The following is a 21029-nucleotide window of genomic DNA, read 5'->3' as shown; positions in this document are numbered from 1 at the left end:
GTTAACCAAGAGTGACCACCCAGGAGGTTTCTGGAGGACACAGAAAGGAAAATGATCAAGTAAACAGATTTTTTTTTTTTTTTTTTTTTTTAACCATCAGGCTAAACTCAGGTACAGCGATTGTGGATTTTGTACTTCTGTGTTTAAATGCTTTGTAAAGACATTAAAGAACAGTTGAAGTTAAGGAGCTAGTTTAGGAAAAGAAGGAGCCCTTTCTCTTGTGAATCTCTTGAGGTTTTAAGACAGAGACTAGACTGTTTCAGGTAAAGAGGTTGTGCTGAGCATAGGCGGCGATGGGATTTGTGTGATTTAGGAAGAATGGCAGTTTAGGAAAACTTTCTTTTTTCCCGGTTGGTACCAGCTTTATCCCCAAGGAACGGCTTGTTTAAATCAAACCATTAAGCTTATGCGTCTACTAAGCGCCGATATGAAAAAAAAATCTAGTGGGGAAAGGTGACTTACGGACCTTCGGGGAGATCTCAAACTGAGGGATTAGTTACAAGACTTTCAAAGCCTACTGGAAGGCTTCTCCCTGCCGGGTTTCGCGGCTCCCAGTCTTCAAATCAAGACGCCCGCTCCTCACCAATCACAGGCTTCTGCCCAACCCCTTCCCGGGATCTAGCCCAATCCGGGGCGGACTTCGAGGCCACGCCCCTCGCTTCCTGCAAGGGGAGGGGAACCAGGCGGGCTTCCGCGGTGCGCGCATGCGCACTTGCCATGCCGCGGAACCGCTGCTTCGCGGTCGGTTTTTCTTCGCTGGTGGCTTGGTGAGGAGGGGCGTCGGGGCGGTGGGCCTGAGGGAGAGGGCAGGGCTCTTAATTTGGACCCGCGCTGTGGCTTCTGGGCGGCGGCAGTGGGGCCGGGCCTGGTGGGCACTCGAGCTGGAGGTTGGGCTGGCTGCTCTGTGAGATCAGGTGCCCGCGTGTGGCTCAGCCTCCCGGCTTGGCCGTGGGCTTTGGAGCGGCCGCAGCCTTGTTTCCTCCGGTTCTGAGGGCGGGACGCATGGCCTCAGAGCTTTGCGCTGTTTTCTTCTTGCTCGCTGCTCTGGCGGCGACAGCTTCACTGTGTTGCAGTGGGCGGTTCTGTCTTTCTGACTGACCCTGACCCGGGAAGTAACGTTTTTGTTCTCTCCGAGGGGAGCGCTCTTAGATGTCAACCGGTGTCTGTTAAGCTTCATTGCACACTTAGAACAGCTAACGCAAAAGGGAATAATGTTTGCTTTTACTATCGCTCTCTTTCAGACTTTGCGTAGCTAAGCATGAAAACCCTTTGGACAGAATCGTGTGGAGGACTGCTGTATATATGACAATACTTCGATTTGCAGTTACCATTTGGAGGTCATGCTTCTGGTATTTTCAACACTCCCGAACCAACTTTTCCTTAACATTTCAGCTTTGTGGGCAAAGTTCAGGGTAAGTTTTAAAAAGTTACATACAAAACGGCCTACCGAATTTTGACATGTATCACAGCGTGTGCCAATAGTTAAAAGATGGTTGCTGGCAACTTTGACTGCGTTGTGGGTTCCACAGCGTGTACTTTTAAAATGTGTGTAACTGTATACGTAGACCTGTAATGGCTACAGGAAAAACTCTTTTGTGTACCCGTGAATGTTATTCATTAAATACAAGTAAAATGTGAAAATTGAAGCCACTATACTCTTTTAAGAAAATAGCAAGAGAAATTGTGAAGGTGGCTACTTGTTTAGAATACAGTAGAGGAATAGATAGCATTGTATTATCTTCATATTACACGGTGGATACTGAGGGAAATTATGGCCTTTTCCCATCTAGTAAGATTCTAGAAATGTACTGTCAGTATGAATGGGGTTTGTTTTGGTTTGGTTAGTTTTGAAAATTTGTTGTCATTATAATTCTCTATTTTGTGGGCATGCACACGGGAGTTGGTTCTCTCCTATCATATGGGTCCTAGAGAGCCAACTCAGGTTGTCAGGCTATTGGTTTTTGTTAAAAAAAAAAATTATTATGTATACAACATCCTGCCTTGCATGTGTGCCTGCCTGCCTGCCAGAAGAAGGCACCGGATCTCATTATAGATGGTTGTGAGTCACCATGTGGTTGCTGGGAATTGAACTCAGGACCTTTGGAAGAGCAGCCAGTGCCCTTGACCTCTGAGCCATCTCTCCAGCACCCCCCCCCCCCTTTTTTTAAATACAGGATCTTCCTCTGTAGCTCTCCTGGCATGGTATTGGCAGTGTAGCCTAGGCTGGTCTGAAGTGTGAGCCAGTCCTGCCTCAGCCTCCTAGATTACAGACATACAAGGCTAGACTCAGGCAGGACAGTTGGAATACTTGTGCAGTGGCTTAAAATGTAATGGACAACATTTGAAATTAGAAACATTAGAAGTTGATAGCAGGAGAAATTAGCATGGTCAGAGGTATCCATGTGTGTGCCACGGCTCATTTGTAGCTGTCAGAGGACTGCTCTGTCCACTGTACCATCTCTTCTGTTCTAAATACCAAAATTCTAAGCTTACCCTAAAAATCATTAGTTTTATACAGTCTTTGCTTAAAAGCCTTACTAGTTAAGTTTGTGATACTTCATATTTCTTCCTAAACCATGGGTCTCTCTTCCGCTTCCCAAGATTCTCTCTGTCTCTCAAGCCCAGGACCCTTAGCCACTCCTATCCTATTTGCCCTGCCCAGGTGCCATGGCTTTTTATTAATCAGCATCAAATACATTAGACCATCCTCCAACAATTCCCCTTTTCTGTCTAAATAAAAAGACCGTTTTTTTAATATACGGTAAGAACAATTATGAAAAACTATAAAAACCAATAGGTAAAACTTACATACATAATGTCTAATCAAAAGATATTCGGCAACCTTGAAGAGATATTATCTATTTTATCTTAGTGATTCTAAAGTTCTGAATTAAGTCAATATCTATCAAGGCTCAAGTCTGTCAACCTAAAAGTATCTATCTAGACCTATAAGTATCTTTTCCTAAACAATTAATCTTAATTTAAAAACTAACTGATCTTCCACCCAATCAGAGACTTGAGAAGGAATAAACTTAACCACCTAAGTAAACAAGAAGTACAGGTTGGCAGCTTCCAAAATGAAAAAATGACAGAGACAGTTTACTGCCTGACCAGTCACCTAATTCTCTATAATATTAGAGCGTCATCTTCAGCCTTCTGGTCCACTGTATCTGACAGACATATTTGTGAAGCAGGAACCATTGAGGACTTGCTTACCCTGTCTTGGCAGAGTCTGGCTGTCAACTCTGCCTGTATCTAAGCTTGCCCGTTTTAGGCAGATATTGTCTGTGGCAGATAAAAGGACATTTTTGTCCAGTGGATTGTTTGCCGCACTTGAAGCCATCTCTACAAGGAGTTTCTTTGATGCTCATCATCTTCTTTGAGGTAGGTAGGCAGGGTGCTGCCAGGAGTTAACCTGTCTTATTGTCAGAGAATCCTTAAATTAATAAAAACATTTTAAAATGCCATATTCTGTAGGTCTCTGAGGTTTTTGAAGACCATATCTAACTATAGAATCCTATCTGTTAAACCTAGCATGTATATTCCTATACTTGACATGACCATGAATTGATCAACAGTTGACTTGCATTACTTAATTATCTTAAACAGTCTGCAGTAGCACTATCAGATTATTGGAAATAAGCCATGAATTGACTGAGTTGTATGTGTATAATACCTCATTTTAGAGTAGAAATATAATGTGTGAAGAATATTAAATTTGACTTTTAGTTCAGTGTATCAAAATTAACCTTATTTTGCGTCAATATACAAAATTTTATATCAACAAATTAAAATTAATCTTATTTGTGAGTAACAAGGCCTTGAGTTGAGTAGATTCAATAATCTTCCTTTTGTTCTATCCTCACTCAGAGGTTTAGTCCGTTATTTCCTTGAGGGGAAGCATGGTGGCACGCAGGCAGAAGTGGTGCTGGAGAGGGAGCTGGGAGTTCTCTATCTTGATCTGCAGGCGGCAGCAGGAGACTGCCACACTAGCTTGAGCGTGTAAGACCTCAAAGCCGGCCCCTACAGAGGCCTGTGTCCTTTAACAAGGCCATACCTCCTAATAGTGCCCTCCCTATAGGTCAAGCATTCAGACACACGTAGTCTATGGGGGCCATACCTATTCAAACCACCACAGTGGGTAAATCCAGCTTGTAATTCTGTACTATGTTATGAGAAGGTAAGTTTGGTGTTTGGTGTGTGTGCTGTTTTGAGGTTGACTTTAGCTCAGGGTGTTTGTTAGTAACTAGTCTTTCTTTTGATGTTGGAAAAATCTTGTTTTTTTTTTTATTTTAATTTTTGTTTAAAGTGACCTTGTTCTTTTATTCATTGGAAAATATTGTGGTAATAGACTTATTTTAAAATGCTGTTTTTGCAGTGAGATGGAAGATTTTCGAGGTATAGCAGAAGAGTCATTTCCAAGCTTTTTAGCCAATTCACTCCTTGGTAATAGTGAGGTTTTGGAAAATGTCAGTCTTTCATCAAATTTTGGCTTGCCCATTGCTGTTTCTACAGTTGCCAGGAACAGACCCAGCATTGAAAACAGGTAAGGCTTACGTGAACAGATTTTTTTTCAGGTTTACAAACCCTGTAATATTGATACGAAAGGGAACAGGGATTGGGCTATGTTAGGACGGCTTCCTAGCTCCCTGTGTTTCTCTTTGGTTACTGTCATTCTTTTTATTCTCTTGACTTACTGGTTTCATATGCTTTCCTGTTTCGTGTTCAAAAATATCTCTGAGCTGGGTGTGGTGGTGCATGCCTTTAATCCCAGCACTCGGGAGGCAGAGGCAGGCGGATCTTTGTGAGTTCCAGGCCAGCCTGGTCTACAAGCAAGTCCAGGACATCTAGGGCTACACAGAGAAACCCTGTCTTGAAAAACAAAAAACATCAACAACAAAAATGAGTATCTCTGAAAAGACATCTATGAATTGAATTTTCTAGCTAGAGAGAGGAAACTGGTGAACTGTTTCTTAGTGTTGACCTATAACTGTGGTTTGGGGGTCATTGCATCTTTTTGTATGACAGGTTCCTTTTTTCTTCATTTTACCCTGCTTTATACTTTACTAGGTTTGTGTGGTTGTCTTTCCTTGCTAGCTAAATTTGTTTGTTTTTTGGTTTTGTTGAGACAGAGTTTCTCTGTGTGCAGCTCTGGCTGTTCTGGAACTCACTCTGAAGACTAGGCTGGCCTTGAACTCACAGGGATCCATATGCCTCTGCCTCTTGAGTGCTGGGATTAAAGGCCTGTGCCACCACCACCAGGCCTTGCTAGCTAAATTTCTTTCTTTCTTTCTTTCTTTCTTTCTTTCTTTTTTTTTTAGATTTATTTATTTAGTACATATACATGTATACCTACATGCCAGAAGAGGGTACCAGATCTTGTCGTAGATGGTTGTGAGCCACCATGTGATTGCTGGGAATTGAACTCAGGACCTCTAGGAAGAGCAGACAGTGCTCTTAACTGCTGAGCCATCTCACAGGCCTGCTAGCTAAATTTCTTAGATGCTTCTGATTTTGTTTTTCTTTTCTTAGTACTGTGGCTTGAATCCAGGACCCTATGCATGCTAGGCGAGCACTTTAATGCTAATCTACATCCCTAGTCTTGTGTGCTTCTGAAGTAACTTAGCTTGTATTAAAATAATTTTCAGTTACTCAGATCAAGTTTCTTTTTCTTAGAAACCAAACCAGCTTCTATTTATTTTTATTTTTTTATTTTTCCTGTTCTAGTTTTATATCTGAGTATGTTTGGCTTAGTACATGTTATTTATATCAGTCTACGTGTGGTATGTGTAGTTTTCACACATGACTTCATGTATGGTTTGTGTATTGTGTAAACTCTGATCGTGCATAAATATCTGACCGCCATCTGTTCCCAATCTATTCGTTTGATGAGGGATATAACCTCTTTACCTTTGGGATGTAGGGATTGTGGTAACTCTAAAAGACTGTTTTGAACACTGGGGCTCCTATGGGTTAGTTTTTTTTTCTGTAGCCCTGTAGCATTCGTTAATTTTGAGACAGGTTTCTTGTAGATTAGGCTAGCCTCCAATATACTGTAACTGAGGATGACCTTGAAGTTCTGGTGTTCCTATTTGCAGAGAATTATGAGTCTCTGCTACTATGCCCAGAGTGTGTAGTGTTGGGATCAAGCCTAGGGTTTTGTGCTTACTAGGCAAGCACTCTACCCAAAAACTATATCTTTAGTCCAACAAGGTGAGTTTTAATTGTAAATAATTGAAATCTTCATAATTTTGTATAGGTACCCTGATGTCCAGGCATCATACTTAATCGAAGGGAGATTTTCAGTTCCTTCTGTGTCATCTCCCAGTTGCCAGAATGACAACACTGAACCAAGACAAAGATTACAGCTCAGCTTTCAGGGTGATGAGTAAGTCCTCGCCTTCATTTGTATTCTGGTACAGCTAGCCTGGGACTCGGGGAAAATGTTTGGCTTTGTCTTTGATTATTACCTCTTAGTATTTGTAAACAAGACCTAGTTTTTTGTTTGTTTGTTTGTTTTCTTTTGTTGTTGTTGTTTTTCAAGACAGGGTTTCTCTGTGTAGCGTTGGCTTTTCTGGATTCCCTTTGTAGACCAGGCTGCCCTTGAACTCTCAGAGATCCTCCTGCTTCTGCCTCCTGAGTGCTGGGATTACAGGTATGCGCCAACCTGCTCCACTCTTCTACATCTTTTAATTACATTTTTAGCCTTAAAATTTTTTTCCTTTAAAATTTTTTATGACTGTAAACAAAACAGTCATTGAAAAAAATATAGCCGGGCGTGGTGGCGCACGCCTTTAATCCCAGCACTCGGGAGGCAGAGGCAGGCGGATCGCTGTGAGTTTGAGGCCAGCCTGGTCTACAAAGTGAGTCCAGGACAGCCAAGGATACACAGAGAAACCCTGTCTCAAAAGACCAAAAAAAAAAAAAAAGAAAAAAAATAAAGAAAAAATATAGACAGTTAATAGGAAGATTATCTGTTAACTATTATTATTAGTTAACAATTATCTGTTAACTAAAGAATAGATGCCAATTACATTGTCTTTTCACTTTTCTTTTTTTAAAATACCATATCTTGTGTGCATCGTGCATGCGTGTTCTCTCTCTCTCTCATATGAGCATGTCATGGCACATATATGGATGCTCGAAGACACTTTACGAGAGTCTGTTTTCTCTTTCTATTATGTTGGTCCTGGGAAATTAAGTTTTGTGGCAAATAACCTTTATCCACTGAGCCATCATGCTGGCCTGGTAATATTTTTGTTCTTTGATTTTTAGAGTTAACGATAATTTATACAATTGTATATATGCAATGAAGAAAACCTAGAAATCTCTAAAACCAAAACTAACTTGAAGTTCTTGGTGGTATCAGTATAGACAGTCTTAAGGTTATTGCTTAGCTCTGCATTTCAGTATTGGTGAGGTTGAATGTCCTGACATTATTCACTCCTTTCATTTATGTTATAAATTACCGCTTGAGAACCTTTGTATATGAGTTTTCTGTTTTAAATTTATTTATTTATAAGCCTACTTATAAATAAATATATGAGTTTTTTTGGCATTTACAGTGTTTTTACCCTTTCCCCCCTTTTTAAAAACTGAGATACGATTTCCCTGTATTTGTGAGTATGCTTTGGTTTAAGCTAGAGGTATTTAATATATGGATTTATTAGAGATTGGTATATCAATATGCATATCAATCTCTAATAAGGGGATAGAGACGATTAGAAAGTAAATTGTAGTTAGGGCAAAGATTGTATGTTGAAGTGTGGCTTTTACCTCTTTAACTTGAAGTTTATGTTTTTTGTTTTCTTTTTGTTGAGTTCCTTACTAAATTTAAGCTTAGCTTTTGCTCTCTATCAAATCATGTTGCACTTGGGAACTTTTCCCTGGGGGGTCTTTCTGCAGTCTTTTTTGCTGTAGTGAGCTGCTGTAGGTCAGAAGGAAAATTTTCATTAATGGAAAACATTTTCACCTGCATACAAAATTATAGCAGTGGATAGAAAGCCAGGCATGTGAACAGAGGTGGGAGTAGAAATAAACTTCTGAAACCCTTATTTCCCAGGCATGGGAGCGTATTATAATCCAAGCACTTGGGTGGTAGAAGCAGGAATATCAGAAGTCCAGGCCAGTGAGATCTACATGCAAATTCTAGGGCAACCAAGAACCCAATGAGATTCTCTTTCAAAACAAAACAACTGAAAAATCTTTATTAATTCAAGGATTTTGCTGTTTTGGCCAACATACCATTCTCATATCTGTAAGTGTAGCTCACTTGTAGATAGCTGGGCTTAGCTAGGCAGTAGTGTTTCATGCCTTTAGTTCCAGCACTTGGGAGGCAGAGGCAGGTGGATATCTGAACTAGTCTGGTCTGCATAGTAGTTCTAGGAGAGCCAGGGCTACACAGATGAACCCCACCTTGAAAAACAAAACAAAACAAAACAAAATAAGTTGAGCTGTTTTCCTCTAGGCAAATTATTTATGTGGTAAGGAAAACATTTTTTCCTTGAGAGGCAGGGTGGCAGTGAGATCCTCTCTTTGGAGCGGGTGGCTGGACTGTGTGCCACAGCTAGTTTCCAGAATCCATCTCCTTGAATTTTCTGGCTGGATTCACAAATGTTTATTCACTGTGTCTATCTATTTTTCCTTTTGAAAGATGAACTACAGAACTGATTAATAGACATTTTGTAGATTTATCTAAGGCAACTAACATCTATTGTAATTCTGCTCTCAAAAGTCCTGCAACAAGGAAAAAGAACAGTATGGAAAGTCCACAGTTGTTACACTCTCTTGTGAAACCAAGAACAGAAGAGAACCAAGCCAAGACTACAACATCCGTTCAGGGTCAGAGCCTTTTGGATGGAGTTTCTCCTCCGGAACAGGTACCAGGTACAAAGTGTTAAAAATTATTTCACATATATTTTAATTTCCCTGTGCTTTGCTTGGTGTCTCTCTTCTGGTTCTGTCCCATGGTATACACAGTGCTTTGGTTTGGCAAGATCTTTTGTAGAGGTCTCTAGATGAGTCTCCTCTGCCCTGGAAAGCATGCTGTTGATAGGGATAGCACATGTACCTTAGAACAGGGTCTATTGTTAGTACTCTTTCACTTTTCCTCCTACCAACCTCAACTTAATTTTGTATTAATATAATGGATAAGTTAGAAGTTCTAAAGTAAATTATTACTTCTAAGACAATCAAATTGGAATACTCAAAGGTGAGTCATTATAAAAATTTATTTTGAGGTAGATATATAAAGTAGAAAAAACTACAAAGTATGAGAAGTTGTCAAAAAATTACAGGATGCTTCTACTGCTGATTCCTCTTTTGCATTGTAAATTCTTGCTCTTCTGTTTCTTCCCCTGCCCCTCGTGTCTCTTGAAGACAGTTTTGCTGTGCACTTCTGGCTGGCTTTGTGCCCTGCTGTGTAGCCCAGGCTGGCCTTTGTTTTCTGAGTGCTAGGAGTGCAGATGTATGTCACCGTACCTGTGTTTCTTCTCTTTCTCCAACTTGTTCTTTGTGAAAGAACTCAAAACTGGAAGTTGAAAGCTATATCCTGCTGGGCAGTGGTGGCACATGCACCTTTAATCTCAGTGCTCAGGAGGCAGAGGCAGGCAGAGCTCTGAGTTTGAGACCAGCCTATTCTACAGAGTAAGTTCCAGACAACCAAGGCTACACAGAGAGGCCCTGTCTTCAAAAACCAAAAATAAAAAGGGAAAACTATATCCTTTTGGTTTACGGTAGCAAGGATATAAATCCAAGCTGTAATTCAGTACTTAAAATACCTTGTTTGAGTGTTAGAAGATTGATGAGCAAATATACATTTATAGTTTACTTTGAAAAATTATCTTTTTTTTAAAAAAAGATTTATTTATTTACTTTATGTATATGAGTGTTCTTCCTGCATGTATACTTGCAGGCCAGGAGAAGGCATCAGATCCCAGTATAGATGGGTGTGAGCCACCATGTGGTTGCTGGGAATTGAACTCAGGACCTCTGGAAGAGTAAGACAGTGCTCTTAACCTCTGAGCCATCTCTCCAGCACCCCAAAATTATCTTTTTTAAAAAACGATTTATTTATTTATTATTTATACAGTGTTCTGCCCACTTGTATGCCTCCAGGCCAGAAGGGGGCACCAGATCTCGTTATAGATGGGTTTGAGCCACCATGTAATTGCTGGGAATTGAACTCAGAACCCTTGGAAGAACAACCAGTGGTCTTAACCTCTCCAGCCCCTACTTTGAAAAATTATTAAGGGATGTTTGTGTTTCTTATGATGTAAAATGTCAAATAACTATGAAGGTAGAGAGATTAGTATCAGCTATACTTGTAAGCTATCAAGAAAGTAGCAATGGGACAAAATATTGTTTCTTTCTCTCTCTTTGTATATATTTAAATACATATAATATATATTCACTGGGCATTAGTGGAACATGCCTTTAATCCCAGCATGTTGGTGGCAGGGGCAGGTCGATCTCTGATTTCAAGGCTAGCCTGGTCTACTGTGGAGGAATGCCTTGAGTGTTCTACAGAGTAAGTTCCAGGACAGCCAAGGCTGTACAAAGACCCCCTCCCCAAAAGAAAAGAAAAGAAAAAAGAAACAAAACAATAATATATAAAATAGTTTCTGTATATATAACTATAAATCATATATACAGAAAGGGACTAGTATTCACAATATATAAAGAACTTAGACTTTAACATAAAAGACAAATGTGCAGAAGGACTGGATAGTTCAATGACAAAGCTCCAGACCTTGAAAAAGCAAATGTACAAAGGGCTTTAGTAGACATTTCTCTATAAAAATTGTACACATGGCCAGTTAACACATAGAAAGGTATTAAATCGGCAGAGAAAAGCAATTCAAAATCATGAGCTGCTACCGCTTTATACCCAAAATGGCTATATCACAAAGATAAAAATTGGGGGCTGGAGAGATGGCTCAAAGGTTAAGAGCACTTGTTACTTTTCCAGGGGACCCAGCTTGATTCCTCTTACATGGCAGCTCATGACCATCTGATTCTAGTTGAAAGAGATGCAGCACTTCTGATTTTTGAGGGCACTGACATAGACATAGATAAAACACTCATACAGCAAGCATTGTTGATTTGCAGAAACAGAAACTCAAACTTTGATGCTAGAAATGAAAATTGTCGCTGGATGTGGTTGGTGGTGCGTACCTTCTTCTATCCCAGCTCGAGGCAGAGGCAGGGTAATCTCTATGAGTTTGAGGCCAGATGAGTCTATATAGTGAATTCCAGAACAGCCAGGACTACAGAGTGAGGCCCTGTATCAAAAACCAAAACAAGCCGGGCGTGGTGGCGCACGCCTTTAATCCCAGCACCTGGGAGGCAGAGGCAGTTGGATCGCTGTGAGTTCGAGGCCAGCCTGTTCTACAAAGTGAGTCCAGGATGGCCAGGGCTACACAGAGAAACCCTGTCTCGAAAAACCAAACCAAACCAAAATAAAGACAAAACAAAATAAAATAACAACAACAAAGGAAGAAAGAAGATGGTACAGCTACTTTGGAAATCAGTTTGACAGTACTGAAAACTTTAAAATAGACTTAGCATATATATTAAGCAGACTGTGACAAATTCCGTGAAAACCTTAGGTGGAGAAGGGATTCAGTGTAGCTTGCAGGTTCTGTGACCTCTGTCCATGTTTGGCTGGTTGTGTTGCTGTGGGCCTGGGAGAGGCTGACTATAGTGGTGGGAATATGTGGTGGAGCTAAACCTTGGACTCCTGGTAGGCAGGGAACAGAGACAGTTCTAACTCAGTGGTGCTTGGGGATCACACTTGATCTCACACGTGCTGAGCAAGCCCTGGCCATGGAGCTGTCCTCCAGTATACTCTACTTATTCATCGTGGTTCTCTCTGGCATTGTAAAGTTTCAGGCATTATTTCAGGTATTAGACTATATCTCTAAATATACTGTCTTTATTGTATGATCGTAGTGCTATTACCAGTTGGCAAACTTAAATCTTACCTTATGCTCCAGAAGATGTACTTGAATTGAGGTCTGAAGATCATTTGTTTTGTCCTGTATGCCCATGCTTGTTGAAATAAGGGAGACCTATCTCTTATAGCTTATTTCTGTATTTGGACTTGTCTGCTTGCATTATATGGGTGCCTTTCCCCCTCCTTTACTAAATCTCTTATTACAAAAAAATTAGCCATACAATATTGATTGGCTCAATATTCAAATTTTATGGCATGTGTGTAATTTTATGATATCCATTCTAATAGTTTTAAGACTTTAGCTGACCAGTGATGGATTCTACTGTTACCATCTGAATGTTCATCTATTCTATTTCAAGACAGAAAAATATGTAGTTCATTTATTTGTTGCTTGGGTCAGAAAATGATCTGTCTCCTCAGTTTTTGTTTTTGTTTCTTAATAGACTCAGCTCTTGATTTTCACTTAAAATCGTGGATGAATAAACAAGAACACAAGGTAACTTCTTATATATATCTGTTATTAATTTCTGGAGTTCTGTAATGCAGTGAAAGGTCATATTTCACACACACATTAAAAGCTTGTACATAGAAGAAATTTTGTATTTCTGGAAATTTAGCAGTGCTTGGTGGTATATACTTATTTTCCTAGCACTTTTGGAGACTGGGGTGGGAGTTGCTTTTTCTGTTGCTGTGATAAATTACTCTTTGAAAACAAGGGAGAAAGGGATTATTTTAGCTCACAGTTCCACATTACAGTCCATTGTAGTTAGGAATTTACAGCAACAGGAGCTTGAGTGAGCTGCTTACATCCAGTCCATAAACAGGAGCAGAGAACAGTGAATGCATACACTCCAGGCTCAGGTTGCCTCCTCCACTCTGTTTGTTTGTTGTTGTTGGGTCTTTTTTGTTTTTGTTTTTTCTCGAGACAGGGTCTCTATGTAGTCCTAGGTACACTGTAACTCACTATGTAGGCCAGGTTGATCTTGAACTCATAGAAATCTGCCTGCCTGTACGTGCTTCTGAGAGTGCTGGGATTAAAGGCATGTACGAGCACTCCTGGATGGCGTCACCTACAGCAGGTGGATCTTTTCACTGTAATTAATGTAGTAATTGAGGTAATTACAGCAGATAAGCCCAGAGATCTAGCTCCTAGGTGATTCTAACTTCTGTCAAGTTGAAACACTAATCATCCCCTTCAGTTTCAAAAACAAAGGTGGAGGAGGTTTACCTCTAGTAATAAGGAGATTCAAATATAGTTCCATCTGGATGTGGTCGTGCATACCTTTAACCCCAGCACTCAGGAGGTAGAGGATGGCAGATTTCTGAGTGCAACACTAGCCTGTTCTACATTGTGAGTTCCAAGCCAGCCATATAGTGAGACCCTCTCTCAAAAAAATAATAAAATAAACGTTGTACTGGCACCAACTTGTGCCTTAGGTATTTATTGGACTAGCTGAGTTTTGTCTTTTGTAAATGTGAAATTATATTGATGTGCAGTAATTTTAATCTCAAAATTAGCATAATTTGCAATCAGTTCTAAAGCTGGTTATTTTAATACATATTTAACATTAATATGAAATAAATACCACAAAGTGTTAAATTTTCATTCTGGGCCTTGGATGTCCTTTAGTGTTAGCTGGTCTTTGGGTGGGGGAGAAGAGAAATAGGTAGTTCTCAGTGATAGGAAAGATTGCTTGGATTAAGGCTACTTACTCCAGCTTTCTTAGTGCATTACTTCCTGTATTGCTCAAATTCAGTTGTGTGGTATATTAAATCTATTACTAGATTTGTAAGCTGCAGAGGCAATTTAATAGGGCTCTACATTTTAAGGTGGGTTAGTGCAGAGAAGTAGAGCAGGCAGGAAGGAATTTACTGGAAGCAGGGAATTTTATTGACAAATCTGTGTTTTTCACTAATTAATTGCATCGCAGACTAAATACTTGAGATCTTTTTTGTAGCCTTGTACCATTTGTTTCCTTTTAGATTGTCATGCCTGATACTGGGAAGCATCTTGAAGACAAGACTCCAACCAGTCATTTTAGCCATGTCAGCTTATTAGAAAATGAGAAACTTTTAACACTGACGAACTTGGAAGATTCCTCTGGTACTACAGCATGACTGATGTTTTCTGTCTTTGCTTTGCCACTTCACTTTTTGTGTATATTGAAGTAGTTAGTATACTTTTGGTTATTTCCCCTCTTGTCTTTTCCTTTTGCCTTTAACAAGACTCTGTTGACTTTTTTGTTTGTTTGTTTGTTTTTGGATTTTTGAGACAGGGTTTGCCTGTGTAGCCCTGGCTGTCTTAGAACTTGCTTTGTAGTCCAGGCTGACCTCAAACTCACAGAGACCCACCTGCCTCTGCCTCCTGAGTGGTTGGGATCAAAGAAAGGTCTGTTGTTGACTGTTTTGAGTGGAAGGATTTATTGTTATATTTTTGCTTCTTTTGAGACAAGGTCTCACTATGTAGGCTGGTCTAGAACTCCCAATGTAGATCAAGTGGCTCAGAAACTTGTAGGGATCTGCCTGCCTCTGCTTCCTGAGTGTTGGCATTAAGGTCTGGGCCAACATACCCAGCATTATTATTTTTATTTAATTATTGAGAGAAAAGGTTGTTTGTGTAGGTCACACTGGCCTTAGCTCAGGGTCCTCCTGCTTCACAGGTAACTATATTTGTGAAGATAACTATATCTGTGAAGATACCTAGATCTGTTTTTTCTTTTCTTCTGTGGTCCTGGATCTTCGTTGTTAGATCTCCTGCATGTTAGACAGATGCTCCACCACTGAGTTGTATCCTAAACCCTAAATCCTACCCCAGTTTCTTTTTTCAGACATGTAGCTGTAACTCCTAAAATTCACTTTTAGACCAGGGTGACCTTGAATTTGTAATCATTTTCTGTTTCTGCCTTCTAAGAGCTAGGAATTTATAGGTATACACTACTTCACCTGGTTTTATGATAGTTTCCTTATGCCAAATATAAAAACAAAATCATGATAGCCACTGCCTTGTTTATTTTTTAACAGCCTTCATGATTAAAAAATTATGTGTAGTTCTGTTTTACTGGAAAATCTATCCTAATTTTCATTCTGTTTTATCAATAGATGATGATATTAATGATGAAGAATTTTATGATGATCATTTAGAAGCATATTTTGAACAGCTGGCCATCCCAGGGATGATATATGAAGCAGGAGGACAGGACTCACCAGAAAGTGTTTTTAAGTTACCCGTAAGTCAAGTGTGCTCTAGGCTTTGGTTATTTTGTTTTGAGATAAGGTTTGATATAGGCTGGCTGGCCTCCAACTCACTGTGTAGCAGAGGATGACCTTGATGAACTTCTCATCCGTCCTCCTCTACCTTCCCAGTTGCTCCCCAGAGTTGTGCATCACCACACCTGGTTCATTTCATGTTAACATTAAACTTAAGCCTTTGGTTTCCTGTGCACTTCAAATTGATGAAAAAGTTGATTTTATTTTTTCTCTATTTCCTCTTAATTTGCCCTCACTTAAGAAAATAAAAAAAGGAGGTTAAGAATTCCAGCACTTGGGAAGTTGATTCAGGAGGATTAGGATTTCAAGGCCAGCTAGAAAGCAGGAAAATGAAGAAAGTGTAGTCAGTGGGCATCCTTTTTCACTAAGCAATTAACATCTTGTTGCCATAGCATTTGGCAATTTGAAAATTAATTGCAAATGATTTATGACTGTACACTAAAATTTATCACCAACGAGTAAGAACTTTCCACATAACAATACTGTTCTATACTTTTGATACAATAGTAAAATTAAAATATATTTTATGTATATGGGGTGTTTTGCCTGCGTGTATGTCTGTGGACTACTTGAGTGCCTGGTGCTCTCTGAGGCCAGAGTAGGGTGTCAGATCCCTTGGGACTGCAGTTACACATAGTTGTGAGTCACTATATGGGTAACAGTAGCCAGTGCTCCTCACCAACCATCTCTCCAGCCCTGATACATTGGTTTAAATTAATGTCCGTATTCAAACTTGTCCAGTTATCTCTAAAATAGTCTTCATTTTTACTGTTTATGGTTCATAGTTTAATCAACGGCTGTATGATCTGTGGAGCAAGTTGGTTAAACATGTGGTGCTACATAGGGGCAGCTTCTGTGGTTCTGCCATGGCTGCTATTTGGTAATGTTTTTGCTCATATGTCTTCTGATGTAGATGATTTTTTTTTCCCTTTGGGATTAAATGATGTGTGGGAGGGCACATCAAGGCCTTGAAACATCTTGTCTCCAGCAAGTCTTCACAAACTAGTTTAATTGCTAAAGCCTCTTGGAATCAAGTATGGTTACACTGGTGTTTGTCATGGTGGTTTTTCCAGGTTCTTATTTTCTATCTAGCATTTATCAATTTTCCTCAAAAGTGTTCTTTTTTTAACTTAGAAGAGGAACTTTTCTTAACAGGCAATTGAAAGCAATATCTTAAGCTGTGAGTTGCAATCAGAAAATAACAGCTGTCTGATTTCCCATGATGCATGTACTTCAGGACGTTCTCCAACTGCTCACAGAGAGTCTGAGGAGGCTGCTCTGCTGGGGATCAGTAAGTGTTCAAGTATGATTTGTTTGTTTGAGACAAGGTTTCATTTAGTAAGCGTGTTCCGGATGGACTCCAGCTTGTGCAGTCGTGCAGCCTTAGCCTGCTGACTGCTAACATTCTTAGCATGAGCCACCATGTCTGGCTCTCCTTTATTCTTAAATTTGGGTTTGAGTTTACCTTTTTAGGGAAAAAAAAACTGTTGTGATTAGTTTTAAGTTACTTTTCATTTTCCCTTCTAATCTTCAGTCTAAAAACTTTGAAAAGAGCTTTTAATGCTTGAGCAAGAGGTTACTTACCTCCTGGTTAAGTTTGTTCCTGAGTGGTTTTGTTTTATATGTTAGTGTGAAATTGCCTTCTTTGTTAATTAAAAAAAAATTTTTTTAGAGCGTTGATTGGGGTTTCACCTGCATGTATCTGTGAGCATGTCAGGTCCCCTGGAATTGGAATTACAGACAGCTGTAAGCTTCCATGTGGGTGGGTACTAGAAATTGAACCTGGGTCCTCTGGAAGAGCATCCAGTGTCTTGACTGCTGAGCCATCTTTCCAGCCCTCTTCATTAATTTTGAACACTTGTATGCATTTAAAGACACTAGAAATGTAATCATGCCTCTGTGAATTGGTACTGCTAAAAATACTGTAGCATGTCCTTGGGTTGGCCATTTTAAGTGGTTGCATCCTATTCAGACATTTGAGAATTAGAAGTCACCTTTCTGTATGCCCTTTCATGTTTATTCCCTTACTGATGCTTATTTTCATTTATTTCCAATTTGCAAAATTTGTCATATGAACACTAAGTATTAAGCTAAAGAGTTATTGCATTAGACTACCTAGCTTTGACATTGTTCCATTAACCTTTTTTCTTATTTTTAGGTAGCTGTGTAGGTATTGTAGATCATATAAAGCAGGTAGATAATGAGTTATCATTTGACTCTCATACCTGGAGAACTGACAAGGAAGGGGCACACAATTTGAAAGATATTGTTCCAAATCAAAGCAAAGTAAGTTGATGAACATTTTATTTCAACTTCCTAGTAATCTCTTGTTTGTATTATACCAGATTTTCAGAAGAAGCAACCGTTGTAACCTCTAAAAATTACGGGAAATATATAAAAGTCACTACTTACATGGCTTGTGTTTGGTTGTATATACCGTTGGCATCACTAACATTACGCAATTTATGCATTGTCTTAGATTTGAACATCTGATGTCATGCATTTAAGGTTATTCATTTGAAAAGCTCTTTAGCCTAGTATGCAGTCATTTACTAAAGCACATAGCAGCTGGGTGAAGTGGTGCATGCCAGTAATCCCACCACTCGGGAGGCAGAGGCAGGTGGATCACTGTGAGTTCGAGGCCAGCCTGGTCTATAAAGTGAGTCCAGGACAGCCAAGGCCACACAGAGAAACCCTGTCTCAGAAAACAAAACAAAACAAACAATAAAAAGAAGCATATAGCTGGGTGTGGTGGTCTGTGCATTTGATTCCAGCTTTTGGGCGGAGGCAGGAGGATTGGAATTTGAAAGTCAACTCAACTATGTAGTTGAGTTCAGACTTGTCTGAATACATGGGAACCTGCCTAAAAAAAAAATAAAAAAGAAACAAAACACCTAAGACATTGTCTTTTACCTTGCTCAAGGATGTTTTTATGTTAGACTTTTCTTTTTGTTCAAACGGCACCTCGTTTTTCCTGTCTTGAAACATGCTAGGCATTTCTGACTTCTACCTTTTTTTAAAATTTTTTTTCTCTTTTCTTTTTTGGTCTGTGTACATAGTTGTGTCTCTCTGGAGCCTAGTTACTCTCCCCTCCTTCCCTTACCTAGACTGAAATAGTCTTTGTAGTCTAAGGCTCTATGAATAACTTACTCCCTTGACCTGACAAAAGCAGCTTAAGGGGAGTTGTTTTTATCAGTGGTTTGAGGAGAGGAGGTCCTATCCTTCACTGGAAGGTGTTTTGTTTGTTTGCTTGTTTTTTGAGACAGGGTTTCTCTGTGTAGTCCTGGCTGTGGTGGAACTCCTCACAGTTTAGACCAGGATGGCCTTGAATTCAGAGGTCCACCTGCCTCTGCCTCCTGAGTGCTGTGATTAAAGGCCCGTGCCACCACATTGCCTGCCTCACTGGAAGGCTTTTATTTATATAAGTTTTATGCAGCTTGTCACACTAAAGGACTTTTGTAGAGACTTTTATTGGTAATTACAAATGTAAAATTTATAGTTCTGTCTTATAATGTGATGGACAGAGAGAGAGGGCTGCTTTTGGTTTCCAAGTCTGCTTGATGTATATAATTGCCAAGACTACTTTTTTTTTTTTTTAAGATTTGATCATTTATTTGTTACTTTTTTTTTCAGACTTTAGCAGTCTTTATTGAGAGCTGTGTATGAGAGACCTCTACTCCTGCATCTTCTCGATCGTTACCTCCTTGTTTTTGCCTTTCTCCTTTACTACTTGTCACTTGGCTTTCCTTTCCAGGATCTTCTTGTGGTCTTTGTCCAGCTTTAGGCTGGTGATACCCACCTTGCAGGGGTAGATGCCCACGTGGACAGTTGTGCCATGAGCCTTTTCTCACTGCACTCGTTCAGTGTAGATGACATATTTCTTCTTGTACCACTTTGCTGCTGACTTTTGTAATGTCCTTGGAAAACCTGAATTTCATCACCCTTTTGAATGAGCATGAATCAAACATTATACTCCTGTCTCAGCTCTTTGGAAAGGGGAAAACATGATATTCCTCCAAATGGGAGAAGGTACATTGAAATGCCGTTTGCAGTTTTTGCTTCGGTCAGAAGTCACAAAAGGATTGAACTTCATTTTGGTGACTGCAGTCTAGCGATCGCTGCAAAAGCAAAGAGCTTGTTTGTTACTCTTAAAGCCTTATTGCCAGGCTGGGCTTGGTGGCGCAGCCTTTAATCGGGCGGCAGAGGCAGGTGGTGGATCTCTGTGCGTTTGAAGCCAGCTTGGTGTACAGACCTAGTTCCAGGACAGCCAGGGCTACACAGAGAAACCCTGTCTCAAAAAACAAACAAACAAACAAACAAACAAACAAACGGCTTATTTTTGACTGGACTCAGAATTAGAAGTAGATGCTCTCTCAGCAAGAACAGCCTCTGTTTGTTCTTGGTAGTCAGTTCCTGTTGGCTTCCTTTATTCTCTGGCCAAAAGTTTAGCTTCTTCCTCATTTTTCTTAGTATGTTGTTTCTTTAGAGCAATGTGTTGGCATTTGAATTGTAGGATTTGTTGAGTGAGTACCAAGGCAAGACAAGATGCTGAACTTTCTTTTTTTAACACAAGATCTCTCTGTGTAGCCTGATTGTCCTGGAACTCCTTCTGTAGACCGGGCTGGCCTAAGACTCACAGAGATCTACCTGCCTCTGCCTCTCAAGTCCTTGGATTAAAGGCATGCGCCACCATGCCTAGCTAAAACAATGAATCTTGGGTGCTTTGGTCCTGGGCTTCTTGCTTTCTTTCTTTGAGGCTCTCTGACAGCATACTGGCAGTCATCATCTTTTAAGAGACTGAAAAGCTTCTGGATTCTTCTACTTCATGTGGGCCACAGCTGATAAGGCACAGTAGTTTCTGTTAGTCCACAAATATTCTTTTCTCCTTTATTTAATTTTTTTTTGGTTTTTGGAGACAGGGTTTTACTCTGTAGCCTTGACTGTCCTGGACTCACTTTGTAGACCAGACTGGCCTCACACTCACAATGATCGCCGGCCTCTGCCTCACTGAATGCTGGGATTAAATGTGTGCACTACCACGCTCAGTTTTTTTTTTAAACTTTCAGTAACCAAGTTGAGAACACTCAACATGGTAGTCACAATACATCTGCAAATAGACTGAGCACAGCCATGTTTTAATGTTGGGTTTTGTTTGTCAGACCGCTTAACTTTGGCTCATACATAGTCCAGGATATACTGACAATTATAAAGGCCATTTATTTATATGATGAACATTTTATACAGGTTGCATTGCTTTGCTTATTAAGTGTTAAAACGAGTGTAAAAAAAAATGAAGCTTACTGTTGTTCCATTAATACTTTTTAAAGGAATGTGCAGCAGAGGATGTTGTGGTGAAGAAGCTGCGTGCTGTGGATGAGACACTCAGCCCGACTTACAGTCACAGCACTAATGATGCAAAAGGTGCCGTTGGCCCAGCTGAACCCAGAACACAGAATTCAGAGTCTTCTCACCAAAACAAGCATTTGGCTTCAGATTTACAACCGATCTTGAATATGGGTAGATCTTTAAACACTCCTACAGTATACAGTCAAAAAGATGGGAACATTGCTTCTTTGAAGACCAGTGGTGACAATGGAATTAACTCCCCTGATCTTTGGTCACCAACTTGTGAAAGGAGAGCATGTGAATTTTATGAGTCTGTTGCAAAGACTAATGACGGTAAGTGGACCATTTCATTTTAAATAGAATATAGAAGTATATAAGATGTTTATATATTCAGAAGAGGTTAAGCTTCCATGTAGAACTCTCTGATTATTTATAGTAAAGTATTATTCTTTAACAGTCC

At 39.9% G+C, this 21029-nt stretch overlaps 1 protein-coding gene across 6 annotated transcripts in view; it reads left to right on the top strand.

Moving 5' to 3' along the window:
- Positions 1-669: 669 nt before the first annotated feature.
- The window catches only part of CEP192 (centrosomal protein 192), an 88916-nt gene continuing 68556 nt past the window's right edge, over positions 670-21029 (top strand). For 3 of the 6 annotated variants that reach the window (XM_084779075.1, XM_084779074.1, XM_084779073.1), the window contains exons 1-10: positions 1242-1412; positions 4379-4546; positions 6260-6388; positions 8735-8886; positions 12400-12452; positions 13940-14060; positions 15056-15183; positions 16379-16514; positions 17382-17509; positions 20551-20902. In XM_084779075.1, the coding sequence (XP_084635201.1) occupies positions 1303-1412; positions 4379-4546; positions 6260-6388; positions 8735-8886; positions 12400-12452; positions 13940-14060; positions 15056-15183; positions 16379-16514; positions 17382-17509; positions 20551-20902 (1477 nt within the window). In that variant the 5' untranslated portion in view covers positions 1242-1302. Of the gene's footprint in view, positions 768-1241; positions 1413-2130; positions 3385-4142; positions 4181-4378; positions 4547-6259; positions 6389-8734; positions 8887-12399; positions 12453-13939; positions 14061-15055; positions 15184-16378; positions 16515-17381; positions 17510-20550; positions 20903-21029 lie in introns of those variants that run through there. The other 3 variants (XM_084779076.1, XM_084779078.1, XM_084779077.1) reach the window with 3 other exon arrangements.

Source organism: Acomys minous, assembly GCF_964271855.1.
Source record: "Acomys minous genome assembly, chromosome: 4".
Taxonomy (NCBI): domain Eukaryota; kingdom Metazoa; phylum Chordata; class Mammalia; order Rodentia; family Muridae; genus Acomys; species Acomys minous.
Note: the sequence above shows the minus strand (reverse complement) of the source record. Positions and strands in the feature narration are given on the sequence as shown.